Genomic DNA, 13722 nt, shown 5'->3' with positions numbered 1-13722 from the left:
ATTTCCTTTGCAGTTTATGTTTTATTTTCATTTTTTTCTCGTTCACATTTTACTGTTGCAGTACTAGTCTGCAGTAGCGGGTTACAGTAATATCCCTTGTTAGAGTATCGATTCTTACCAGTCTAAATTACAAAAATTTAACTGAAAACTAAAACAACGAAAAATTCTCGGAATTCTAAAAAATTCCCGGGTTATTCCCGGTTTTCTCCTGGATGAAAAAATTCCCGGGCTTATCCTGGATCTTCCGGTTGTCCCGGGTAGTATACACCCTGAATCAATACCACCAGAGGCTGTCCACACGGAGGGGTCCTGTCCCCTCTACTGTGGAACCTTGGGTGAATGAACTCATTGTAGAAATAAAATCTAGACAGTACTTTTGCCAGGGATATGTGGACAATCTTGTCATAGTAATACTTGGCGAATTTTCAAGTACATTTAGAGCTATGGCACACAGAGCACTGAACACTGTGCAAAATTAGTGCAGGAAACAGGATCTAGGGGTCCATTCTAAGAAGACTGTTGCAGTACCATTTACAAGGAAGTAGATCCGACACACATACTGGAATCTCAAGCTTCTAGATGGAACTCTACCAATGAAGGAGATAGTGAAATATCTAGGGGTAATCCCGAATAAGAAACTATCGTGGACCCTCACATAAGGAGCACCTGTTCCAAGGCGAAAGGTACTCTAATGACTACCAGGATAGCTTGTGACAAAAATTGGGGCTTAAGCCCCAAGAGTATGTACTGGATACACACCACGGTACTAAGATCTATGATCACTTATGGGGCAACAGTGTGGTGGGAAAAGGTAGAACAACAGGTAGCTGCTGAGGAGCTTGCTAAGGTGCAGGAACTGGCCTACTTAGCCATTACAGGTGGAATTAGCAGCACACCCGCTGCTGGGATGGAAACCATGCTGGAAATGCCCCCATTACACCTGTGGGTAAAGATGGAGGCAGCAGCTGGAGCACAGAGGTTAAAGACTGGCAAAAACTAGAACTTACTGGGGTATCCAGGATCTCACAGTAAAATACTGAGTGAGGTAGACATAAGTATAGTTGGGGAAATGCTGGCTGACTATATAATAACTCCCACCTGCTTCAACAAGCCTTTCAATGTAGTAATTGGAAGTAGAGAGCTCTGGGAGAACAAATTTCGACACCATACTGGTGACATAGTCTGGTTCACTGACGGTTTGAAAACAGACCAAGATGTTGGTGCTGGGGTATACCGAGTGCAGCCAAAGCTGAAGAGGGCAAGCTCTCTAGGGAAGATGGCAAGTGTGTTTCAAGCAAAAATATCTGCCATCAGGCTGTGCGTGGAGGAGAATTTGAAGAGGTGCTACAGAGGTCGTAGCATTTTCATTTATTCACACAGCCAAGCAGCCCTGAAAGAACTGGCAGCCTCTGCAACAAGATCAAAGATCGAGGCAGAATGCCACAAAGTCCTAGTGGAGTTAGGGGAAAGCAATAGGGTAAACCTATTGTGGGTTCCTGGTCACTCAGGGATTAGTGGTAAGGAGCAAGCCGATAGGTTGGTCAGGATAAGGGCGATGACACCATTTACTGGACCGGAACTTGTGACAATCACCAAGGCGATGATAAAAATAAAACTACAAGACTGGACAAGCAGACAGCATGCAGAATATTGGGCTAAAGTCCAAAAGCAAAAACATGGCATGGTATTGATGCCGAAGCCATGTTCTAAGAGAAGTCTCTCAATCCTGGGATTGAAAAGGAGAGAAATGAAACTCATTGTTGGAGTATTGACAGGCCACGGACCCTTCAAAAAACACGTACATACAACAGGGATAATAAAAGAAGACACCAAATGCAGGATGTGTGGTGCGGGAGAGGAAACTTCATCACATCTGATCTTCAAATGCGAGGCATTGGAGATTAAAAGACACAGACTATTCAGATCAACCAGACCTGAAGAAACTGTGTCTAGCAAAGCACTGTTCAAGGGCATTGGTTGGCTATACTAGAGACACAGGGAATGATACCGCACTATAAACTCTGTTTGGATGCGGGCAGCAGCAAGCTTGACCAATGCTGTTTTTGCTTCCGTGATAAAATCACATCAAATCAAATCAAATCAGTCGTAGACTCAAAGGACGAAAACGCAGTCCTTACCAGTAAAGTATAACGAATATAATCTGTTTGTAATGGTAATACAAATGTGATTCAGGGTCGTTTGAGAGAAATACAGAACAGAAGGTAGAAAACATACCTCAACTAAATAATGTGAGTAAAAATAAAGATAATATAGGAGTTGCATTAAAACAGAACCTCAAAACTTGGGTTGAACAGGAAAAATGAAGGCTGTTGTTCACATTGCCAATGCTTACAAATTTAGTAACTTTTCTAGTATAGGTAGTAAACATCCTGTTGCTTTCATTCATCAGTTTGAGGCCATCATACCTGACAACATGACAGAACAGCAGAAAATCAAATTTGTAGCCAGTCGTTTTGAAGGGGACCAATATCAGGGGAATAGGAGCCAGTAATACATGTAAAACAAACTTAAATTTGTAAGGGCATTCTTAAACCAATATTGGTCCACAAGTACACAAAACAGTATAAAAAGAGAAATATTTGAAGCTGTTTCCAGTGTGTACAGAAGAAACTAATTCATGTCAACAAGAGAGGTTAACGACCTCCTGTATGTATTAGAACAGCTGGACACACTTTCAGGCAACAGACAAGTGCCAGCAGGCTGGCATAAAAACAGGAGGCATGCAGACCGACACAGCAAAAACCTATAGCACTCTTTGTATTGCTAGGTAGCTGATGCCATACCTGAGTTAACTAACAAACTACTTTCTTTCTTTTCACACTGTTAGTTCTTCCCTCTTCATCATTCTGAATTAAAATCTGTCATCTATACTTCTTCTCTATTCAAGATAAAAAGATACAAAAAAAAAAAAAAAAAAGAGAGAAAAAAAGGGATAATTGAAACAAAGCACATGCTAATTGAATAGTTAAGTAACCGATTATAGACTATACTTAAGTATAACAATAGATAACATGCAGCATAAAGTTTGCAAAACAAGTACAGAACCTAGGCTATAAGACCTTAAATCAACATCCATCATCCACAAAGGCAGGAGAACACACTATAAACTATATACAGAAACTTTTTATGCATGTTATGAAACGCAAAGAAATTACATACGCATACAGAGAAAACAATCTATATTTATTAGATTAAACTTTATATATGTGTGACGTAAAAGTCGGCCACACACACATTTAGGGATTAGTAGGTGAGGTATTTCCACCGAAGCATTATTATTAATTGTATCACGACGCAGAAATGTCACTCACACAGCTAATGAACACAAGACATGAATCTCACATAGGACACAGACAATAATAAGTACCGAGGTACAAATACCTAAAGCACATGAGGAATGTTCGTTATATTCACAGTGTTTACATGTTTGAGCGCAAAGTCCATAATACGCTACAAGCAAATTAAAGCAACAGGATTGTTTCGTTATTTTTCTCTGTTATCATGATCTAGGATATCTTCAGTCCTCTCAAAACACCTGTGAATCTTGTTTGAATGCCTAGTTAAGTTATCGAATGAAATTAAAACAAAACCTATAGTATAAAATGAGAGCTATTCTCATATCATCTCCATTTTCAATACACAGACATAAAATAGCGCTGTTATTAACTTGGATGACAGTGAGTGGTGACTGGGATGAGTCACGCCAGATGGGTAATAGCTAAGTATTAACAGGTGGTGCAAGAGTGCACTGACCGATGAGTCAAGGTTAGGAACATTAGCCGCGTGGGGAGACAATTCAAATGAAAGCCCTGTAGTCACCACAGCAATGACAAAGACTTTGTAAATATTACTGTATAGTATTCAATGCAACATAGTGAATATTGTAAAACTATGTAACATCTTTGTATGAATATTATGTAAGGACACTTATATGCTAATATAATTTAGAGTATTTCTGAGCTACGTGATAGTAAACAACATATATGGACGGCCTAGTGCTGACATAAGTAAAAAAAAGTGAATGTTATTAGGTAAAGGTGGATGGCACTGTGCCGTTGTTAGATAAAAAAAATGTGTTATTTGGTAAAAAGTGGACGGCACTGCGTTGATATTAGGTGAAAAATATGTGTTGTGCAAAGATGGATGGCATTGCATCAATAACACATATTGTTTGGTTCCTATCGTATATGAACTTCAATAAGTGTAGTGAGTGTTTATGAGGAGATTTAATGGCCCAGATGCCAATGTTTATTGTTGAACACCAAGACTACAGAAAATTTAAAGGACAGCTGTGTGCTAAAAATCATAAATGATATTTTGTAGCAAGAAGAAGTTCATGAGGTAATGTGTGCTTAGTTAAGGTGTTTTTATAGAATTAAGATGCGAAAGTATATGTTTAGCATTAATAAGTCAATGGTTTTGGTTAATTGGTATGATATTTTAGAAACAACAATTTCCTAGTTTAAAAAAAAAAAAATCCATGAATGAGAGAGTAGGGGAGCTACTGGGAGATTGGAAACCAACTTCTTTCCAAATTTGAGACAAAATTTTCTCATTTCCAAACTTGTTAGTTGTCTTCGAGAACAAGCCAATTTTGGAAATCAAAGAACGAGGGGGATGTGTGATAGTCCTGGCTGTGGCCCCAAGTATTTTAACTTGCTAGAAGGTCACCTTGATGCGGCTTCATACACGTAAAGTAGCTTATGGTACAAAAGTGGAGTGAGGTACAAGCGACAGATGGTCCAGTATGTACCACTTCCGTGAGAGAGTCCGCCAATTGTAATGAACTTGCTTCTGATTGGATGGCACATTCGGGTGTTAGGCGCCAAAACCCCCTAACTTCTCTTATTAATTATTTATATACTTTTCATTGTATTTAACCCAGTTTTCAGTATGACAATCTCTCATGGTTACCCTACGAGTTTATCGTTTTTGTTTATTAAATTTCACTAGTTATGAGAAACATAAGAGTAACGGTATTGCAACCAAAGTGTTTCGTACACCTTCGGGTCGCTCCAGTGTGCACTAGTCAGACTGTTTCGGGCATTCTTCCGCGTTGGGTGCATAAGACTGTTTCGGGTGTTCTGAAGGTCCGGTCACGCAACTTTGTTACAGTCGTTTGGAGGGCAGGATGTGAGAGACTGTTTTGGGCATTCTTCAGAACCAGACATGTACCTCTGTTTTGGGGTGGACATGTTATACTCCATATCTGAAGTTGTCAGAAAAAGTTACCGTATCATTAAGAAAACTATGTCGAGTGTTGTAAAAGATAGTCTAAAACGTGTGGTTATTAAATATAACAAAACAGGATACAGTAATGAGAAGCGTCGCCTACCATCATTGTCAGTACTACAGATCTTCCCTTTGTAAATACGGAGACTGACCTGGGCAAGCGGCATCCCACAAAAAGCAGAATCACAGGTTCCAGACGACGGCATAGCAGCCCCCGTCAAAGAAGATCCCACAACCGACGAGCTGTCTTCTGCGCTGGGGACACAACTTTAGAAAATGACAAGTTGGTAGAAAGAACGGTTAGGGACTCTTATTCAATCTCTACAGATCTCTCCAGCTTCCAGAACTGACTTCGAAAGGACACGTGTAATTTATAAGGTCTGGCTTCAAAACTCCCGTAACAGTGACACATTTTCAAGAAAATTTCATCCCCTATTTCACCTCCTTAGAGGTGAAATTTCAAAAAATTCCTTCTAAAAGAATGCCTACAGTACAGATCAACACCTCTTCAACTTTCAATTTTCTATCCTCAGAGGTTTGAGCTGGGTGATCATAAGGCCAGTGAGGGGTCAGTCAGTCAGAACAAAGCCTTTTATATTTACTTATTTATTTACATTTTATGGCCTTCATTGGACCACTCTAGCCAACTTTATACAAAGAATTTTCCTGTTTCCTGTCAGCCCAGTACTTCTTCAGTCTCTCTGATCTAATCCTTCTTTCTTCATCAGAAATCGCCCTTCCTATTGTCTGTCTGTTGATCCTTGTTTGCAGTCTCATTTGTTCGTCTGTGAGTTTACTTTTATATAAAGAGTTTGAAGAAAAGTGCCAGTCTTCATTCAGACACTGGGTTAGGGGTTGGTAGTGCATGGAACTGGCGTTCAAGTATATTTTAATGTTGGTGTGTCTATAAATATGATGAAAGTGCTTAACTAAGGCTTTGGAAAATCTTCTGTTTGATTTATAGCCATAGCTTCTTCCTTGCTATACAATCAAAGCCTTTTCAAAATAGATAAAAGGCAATATGTGCCTAAATTACTCCCTCCAATTCAATAACTAGGCAATTATAGCATGATTTTTTTCCAAACTGAATCTTTTTTTCATACAAAGTAGAGAGGTATATATGTTTGTTTCATTACCTTTGCTGAACCTGTTTTCAGTCCTTCCATTAGTACAATATGTCCCTGAAGACCACGGTTATCAAGTGCCATTACAGTGCTTGGCGTCTCATACGGAGAGTCTTTGAAAGTAATGAATCTTAACACATTATTCTGGGTTGTTTCATGACTACCCGGCTGTTGATTCCAATTTATAACAGACCATTCAAATTCAACTCCTTCCAATGTTGTGAACTCATTACCTGTAACATAGATAAAGGGCACTCTAGACTGAATGCTTTTCTTTAATGCATTCTTATACCATTTCCAAACTAAATTCATTGATAACTGGTATCTTTAAATTTTACTAGCTGTAGCCACATACACTCTAAGATATGTTCTTGACAGGAGCAGCACCTTTAATAAAGAAGAAAGAGATTCAAAAAAATTATTTAATCCTTTAATTTTCTTCTTAGCTTGTATAATAATGTAAAACAAATGATTCTTCCAATCAGAAGTAACATTTTTCACTGATTTCAACAAATGACACACAATTTGTGTTAATTTCTTACTGTTACATTTCCTCTTTTCTTAGCCTTTCACTTACCTGGAGGCATTACTGAAAATTGGCAACTGCATTATTTAAATTACAATTTTTGGCATAACATAGCTCACTGTAAAACTGGTCTTTTCCCAGCAGCCATAAAGTGTGCAGTCAATGAAATCCAATGGCTGTGGTACCTAATTAATTTGCCAGTGATAGTCATAACAATAAAAATAAAACAGCTGAGCATCCTACCTCCCTCAACTCATGTGATACATTACAACAGGGGGCTTCCACTATGTATGACAACTATTCACAAGGGACTGGTCCAATCCCATGCATCAAAACCTACAAAGAATTCACTGAAAGAAATGCTGTGTCAAAATTTCATCTGTTAGGACAGACTGCAAGGATTTTATTTTTGTCATGTGCAGAACTGCTTATAACAGCAGCTTATACGTATTGTAGTGTAGTGCAGGAACCGCACAGCAGATTCAATCACTTAAACCATACTAAAAAACTGTGCATCATTAATTCTTTGGATACCTTCTGCTTCATATCAACAGCCTACATTGTTGCAGATGTCATTCTTACTAAGGCGACTAGCAGAGGTAAAAAATTATGGCAAGTTTGGACATCACATTACGGATGTTTGTTGGGTGTTTTGGAGAGTAAAGGGACCAAACTACAGTGTCATCAGCCCCTTTTTTCTTATGCAAACATGTTTCAGATTAAAACCATCCCCAAAGGGAGTCACGGAAAGTAAAAAGGCTTAAAGCTAACTGGGAACCACACAGAAAGAGAAAATGAAAAAAAGCAAATCAAAAGGGGAAAACATGCATGAAAAGGGAAAAAAGCAGTTGAAGTTATGAAAATATTATAGCAGATGGCCTGGGCTGACTGATCGCAAAAATAGAAGAAGAGTGGATGAGTTAGTCACTCTGCAACACACTAAAATCTCCAGCCTAAAAAGACAAGGCTAGAGAAACACAGATACGGAAAAGATTAACACCAAGGCAAACAAACAGCAAAGAGAGTGGGAGGAAGATTTGAATTGGAGGGAGGGTGAAGGCCTGGGAGAGAAGGCCAGACGCCCACCCTTAGGTTGAGTGATAACCCCCCCCCCCTTAACCCCCCTCCCCAAGAAAACATAAAACTAGATCAGCCGTTGAGGCACTTTCTCCTAATACCATCAGCAGTGTGGTGGGAAGGTAAAAGTTCACCTCAGGTTGGATAAAATTGGGCAGTCCAACAGAATGTGGACCACAGTCAAGTAGATGTTATCCAACACTTCAACTGGAAATTTAATTTGTTGAAATGGAATATAAAATACATATATAATCATTTTATAATAATACTTGTGCACAGTTTTTATGACAATTTTTGAATTTTGTTCATTTTACTCACACTGAAACTGTTCCTTGTATATTCCTTACAGGCATCACAAAAACATGAACTGTTTATTGAGAGTCGAAAACAAATAGTTTGCTTACACCAGGCACACCTGACAAAAGAAAAGTGAATCCATTCAGGCATTTCATAGTGATTACTGTTTTATTTGGAAAAAATCTGGATGGAGTAAGAAATGGTATTGCCCTTTGTTCTGCATATTATGCCACATGTCAGCCATACTTGATCAAGTTTGCAAAATGTGATTAATAACGAACAAACAACTGGAGTTTAAGGACACTGCTCTGCTGAAGAAACCGAAGTGACTAAGAGCTATCAAAAATTATGTACATAATGATTTCCTTGAAAATATTTTCCACAGCCAAAGGAATTCTTTATTGACAGGCTGAATCACATTTGTAGTTACACATGGATGGGATGTGTGGTAGGGGGTGGGTGAGGGTTCTCCACACGATATCAACACTATTTTTGTCATGCTGCTGGAAGATGGAGGTGTCATAATGACCCATGCCATGATCGGAAAAAAGTAATGAATAAATTTCTGCAACTGGTTAAAAGATGTTTTGTTATATCCTAGCCAGTAATGCCACCCGAGCCCGCTGCCAAAAAGGTTGGCAGCATCAAAGTCCGGACGCCGTCCGCATAAGCAGCGCCAGCGAGACAGGAAATCGCCGCAAGTCTGCGCGCGCCACCGCTGGCTTCTGGGTTCTTAAGCGCTGGAGTCGCGAGCGCTAGGACAGTTCTGCATTCGCCGCTCAGTTGTATACTCGCCACCGAATTGTGTACTTGCTAGTCAGTCGTGTGTTCATCGCAGCAGAGTTGTTGTTTGTCGTCAGCCGACGCTGACCTAGCCGCTCCGACTCGAACTAGACAGATTTCTGTAGACACAGAGTTCACTACTGTGTTGCTGTATCTTCGTTAATAAAGATAAGTACCAACTATTATTTAATCAGAGTGTTTGGGTTTTCATCTTTCTGTTCACTGTTCCAGCGGACCGGTCGGCCCGCTATTAAAAGTGTGGCGGTGACTTCGTAAGCTGTTTCTACAGCGAATTGCTTGTCGCTACGAACGCCGCCACAAAACTGGCGACGAGAACTTCCGAACTCGTGTGCAGGGCTGGTTCCACTTGTTCCTGGTTATACTAATTACAGCGAAAAAATTTTGGGGGCTGGTTTAATTTGTGTTCACTATGTCTGCCGACTTACAACAGTTGATCTTGTTACAGAGTCAGCAAATACAAAGTCTGGTGGAAGCAATCGCCAAACAAGCGGCTAATCCTCCAACACAAAAGGAACAAGCACAGGCAGCACCACCTTTCCGTGCTTTTGATGCATCACGAGAAGAATGGCGAGAATATTTCGCGCAGTTGCAGGCGCACATGACAGTCTACAAAATCACAGGTACTGAGCGGCAGCTTTATTTAATTTCCACTGCAGGCGTGGAAGTCTATCGATTACTTTGTAAGTTGTTCCCGGAATCCCAGCCGGAAGCTTTAGACTATGACGTTGTTGTTAACAAGCTTGCTGAGTATTTCGAGTCGCGAGTTCATGTGGCAGCGGCCAGATTCAAGTTCTTCAGATCAAAGAAACTGCCACATCAATCTAATAAACAGTGGTTAACAGATTTACGGGGCCTCACCCGTCAGTGCCGATTTAATTGTGTGTGTGGAGCTTCCTACAGCGATGTCATGTTACGAGACGCTATTACTCAAAACATTGCAGATTCTCGTATTCGTGCTGCTATCTTAAAGTTCCCTGACCCGTCATTAGAGACTGTGATGAACATCATTGAAGCCCAAGATACTTTTGACTATGCTGAGTGTGAGTTAGATCAGCCATGTATTTCTCAAATTGCCTGTGCTAAGCAAGTTATGTCGCGCCCGCGGCCCCACCGGCAGAGTCAGACTGTAAACACTAGCCGGCCACGTCATGTTAAACACATTCGTCAGCCGCGTGTGCAAAATGATAGAGTTAAGTCTTGCCCTAAGTGTGTTCTTGCTCACCCTCGTGAACGTTGCCCGTTAAGAAACGCGGTTTGTCACTTTTGTCAAAGGAAAGGACACATCCAGACTGTTTGTTTGCGTAAACGCAAGAACAATTCTAGTGCTGCCCAGCCCATGGATATTCATGTTCTTCAAAGCCAGCCCGCCCAGAAGGTCGCGTTTAACGACTCTTCCACGGTTCGTGTGGGTAATAAACTTGTTCGCAATAAGCCACCCACCCAGCCCTCTGCTAACCCAAGCGTAATTCAAACGCTGTAAAAAGTAATGTACAGACTGCAAGTGAAGCGGGAGTTGTTCTTCCACCCGCCCAACCCACGAGTTGTCGTAAGCACCGAACACGCGCTAAACGCGCTGATTTTGTGTCTTCCGCCTCCACTGCACCGATCCAGAGACAGTGTAATAAACTATTTGTGAAGCTACGCATCCAGGATAAGACCTTCAATTTTCAATTAGACACTGGTGCGTCTGTGACTCTCATAAATAGTGCTACGTATGCAGCTATCGGCCGCCCTAAACTTTCAGCGGCAAAACATTCTTTGGCTACTTATAGTGGAGAACAAATTCCTGTGTTAGGTGTATGTAGCGTGCCAGCCACATTCCGTGGCAATACAAAAACAGTTTCATTCACAGTGCTCTGCGCTACAGACAGTGTAAACATTTTCGGATTAGACTGTTTTGACTTGTTTGGCCTGTCTATCCAAGACAATGTGTTGCAAATTAAATCTGTTGTTGTTCCTCAAGACAGCATAACCGATTTGTGTAAACAATACAGTGACATATTTAAAGACGAACTAGGTTGTGCTGCGAACTTTGCCGCTCATATTACGTTAAAAGATAATGCTCAGCCTCGATTTTGTCGTGCTCGTCCAGTGCCTCACGCCCTCCGGGCACCTGTAGAAGATGAACTTCGTCGTTGGCAAAACACCGATGTTATTCAACCCGTTTCAGCGAGCCAGTGGGCTTCTCCCTTAGTTATTATTAAGAAACCGTCTGGCAAGTTACGTTTGTGTGCTGATTTTAAGTCGACAGTTAATCCTCAGACTGTCATTATTCTTTTCCGTTGCCTAGACCGGACGAGCTGATGGATAAGTTAGGGGAAGCTCGTTTCTTTTCCAAAATTGATCTCCGTGAAGCATATTTGCAATTGCCCCTCGACGAGCAATCACAACAGTATTTTGTCATAAACACGTCGTTGGGGTTGTTCCGTTTTCTGCGTTTGCCTTTTGGTTGTGCGTCAGCTCCAGCTGTTTTTCAGCGTTTTTTGTCACAACTTCTGGCTAATGTGCCATCGTGTTGCAACTATTTAGACGATATTGTTGTGTCCGGTCGGACGCCTGCTGAACATTTCCGTAATTTGGAGTGTTTGTTTAAAGTGTTGTCTCAGGCAGGCCTACGTTGCAACATCGATAAATGTTCATTTTTCCTTACGGAGATGGAGTATCTGGGACATGTTATTAATGCTCAAGGCATTCATCCCTCCCAGTCACATTTAGCAGCTATTCGTGATTTGCCCGCCCCTCGCAATCTGCAGGAATTGCAAGCAGTTCTTGGCAAATTGACATATTATATTAGGTTTATACCTAATGCATCACAGATTGCTGCACCGTTGCATCGTCTCCGCCGTAAGAATGTTCCGTTTGTGTGGTCAGCTGATTGCCAATCAGCCTTTCAGCAGCTTAAAGAGGCTTTATTGAATGATCGTTGTCTGGTCCATTACGACCCTAACAAGCCTCTGGTGTTAGCTTGTGATGCCTCTTCTTTCGGCCTCGGTGCTGTGTTGTCTCACCGAGTCGGTAACACCGAACGTCCTATTGCGTTCACATCTAAATTGCTAAACAAAGCTCAGTGTAATTATAGCCAATTGGACAAGGAAGCGTTGGCTATTGTGTTCGGTGTCACAAAATTCCATCACTATCTCTATGGTAGACCATTCTATTTAGTAACAGATCACAAGCCCCTGACGTCACTGTTTCATCCGTCTAAACCAGTTCCTCAGCGGACAGCTCAGAGACTACAACGTTGGGCTCTTTTGTTATCACAATACCAGTATGAAATACTGTATCGCCCTACAGCTCAGCATGCAAACGCTGACGCGCTTTCTAGATTGCCGATTGCCGATTGCTGCGGATGATGTCTTCGATTCCCCTGACGACTCTTGCCATCAGATTGAAGCCGATGAGCATCAATCCCTCCGGGATTTTCCGGTTGATTATCGTCAGGTGGCACGTGAGACAGCTACGGATCCTCATCTGAGTTTACTATTACGTTTTGTTCAACATGGTTGGCCGTCCAAGGCAAAGGACATATCGGATCCTGTGGTTCATCGCTATTATCCGCAACGTCATCTGTTGTCTATTTCGCACGGAGTTTTGCTGTTACGCACCGAGAATGACCAGCTTCGTGTAGTGGTTCCCCAAGTGCTCCAATCCAAGGTCCTCGACTTGTTGCATCAAGGTCATTGGGGAGTGGTCCGCACCAAGCAGCTTGCCCGCCGTCATTGTACATGGATCGGCATTGATAAGCAGATTACGCAAATGTCTACAGATTGTTCGACGTGTGCCGAACACCAAGCTGCTCCGCCTCAACGCTATTTTGAGTGGGCACGCCCTGCCGGTCCCTGGCAGCAAGTACATATTGATTTCGCTGGTCCATATTGGAATTCTCGTTGGCTCATCGTGATAGATGCATTTAGTAATTTTCCGTTTGTTGTGCCCATGCAGTCTACAACGTCTGCACAAACTATACAGGCGTTGACTTCAATTTTTTGTATTGAGGGTCTTCCAGAAGTTTTAGTGTCTGACAATGGTCCACAATTTACCTCTGCTGAATTTTAAAAGTTTTTGTTCTGCCAATGGCATTCGCCATGTTCTTACTCCGCCGTTCCACCCTCAATCGAATGGTGCAGCGGAACATTTTGTACGTACATTCAAGGATCATATGGACCGCCTTCGTGCTACGCACTCTCGTCAGCAGGCCCTCATCACGTTCCTGCCGTCGTACCGGACCACGCCACGCGACGGCCCTTCGCCTGCGGAGCTTCTCCACGGCCGTCGTCATCGCACCCTACTACGGTTGTTGCACCCCCCGGATCGACCCGCCGCTTCTGAGCATCGCACGCGTTTTCAGCGCAACGACGCCGTTTTTTTCAGAGTTTATCACAGTCGCCGTCGTTGGGAACGTGGTACCGTGATAAGTGTCCAGGGTCGCGGTTTTTATACTGTTCAAGGTGCTACTGGGGTGCACAGGAGGCATCAGAACCAGTTGCGCCGCGCTGGCCGCCTGGATTCTGCCGCTCGTTCTTTGTCCACAGATTTGGTCCGCGGCGGGTTCCAGCTGCGCCTTCCGACTTCGCTGCCGCCCCCAGGGCAGCAGCAGCAGCCGTCGCCGCTACCACGCCGACAGCCCGTCCCGTTGATGCC

General features: G+C 42.2%; 1 protein-coding gene across 1 annotated transcript in view; it reads right to left on the bottom strand.

Annotated features, from left to right (window-relative positions):
• Positions 1-13722, bottom strand: part of LOC124615603 (nuclear pore membrane glycoprotein 210-like) — a 262491-nt gene that overhangs the window by 210079 nt on the left and 38690 nt on the right. The window contains exon 3 of the mRNA XM_047143596.1: positions 6390-6610. Coding sequence (XP_046999552.1) covers positions 6390-6610 — 221 coding nt within the window. The remainder of the gene's footprint in view (positions 1-6389; positions 6611-13722) is intronic.

This window comes from Schistocerca americana, chromosome 5 (assembly GCF_021461395.2).
Source record: "Schistocerca americana isolate TAMUIC-IGC-003095 chromosome 5, iqSchAmer2.1, whole genome shotgun sequence".
NCBI lineage: Eukaryota > Metazoa > Arthropoda > Insecta > Orthoptera > Acrididae > Schistocerca > Schistocerca americana.
This window is presented reverse-complemented; position numbering and strand designations above follow the sequence as displayed.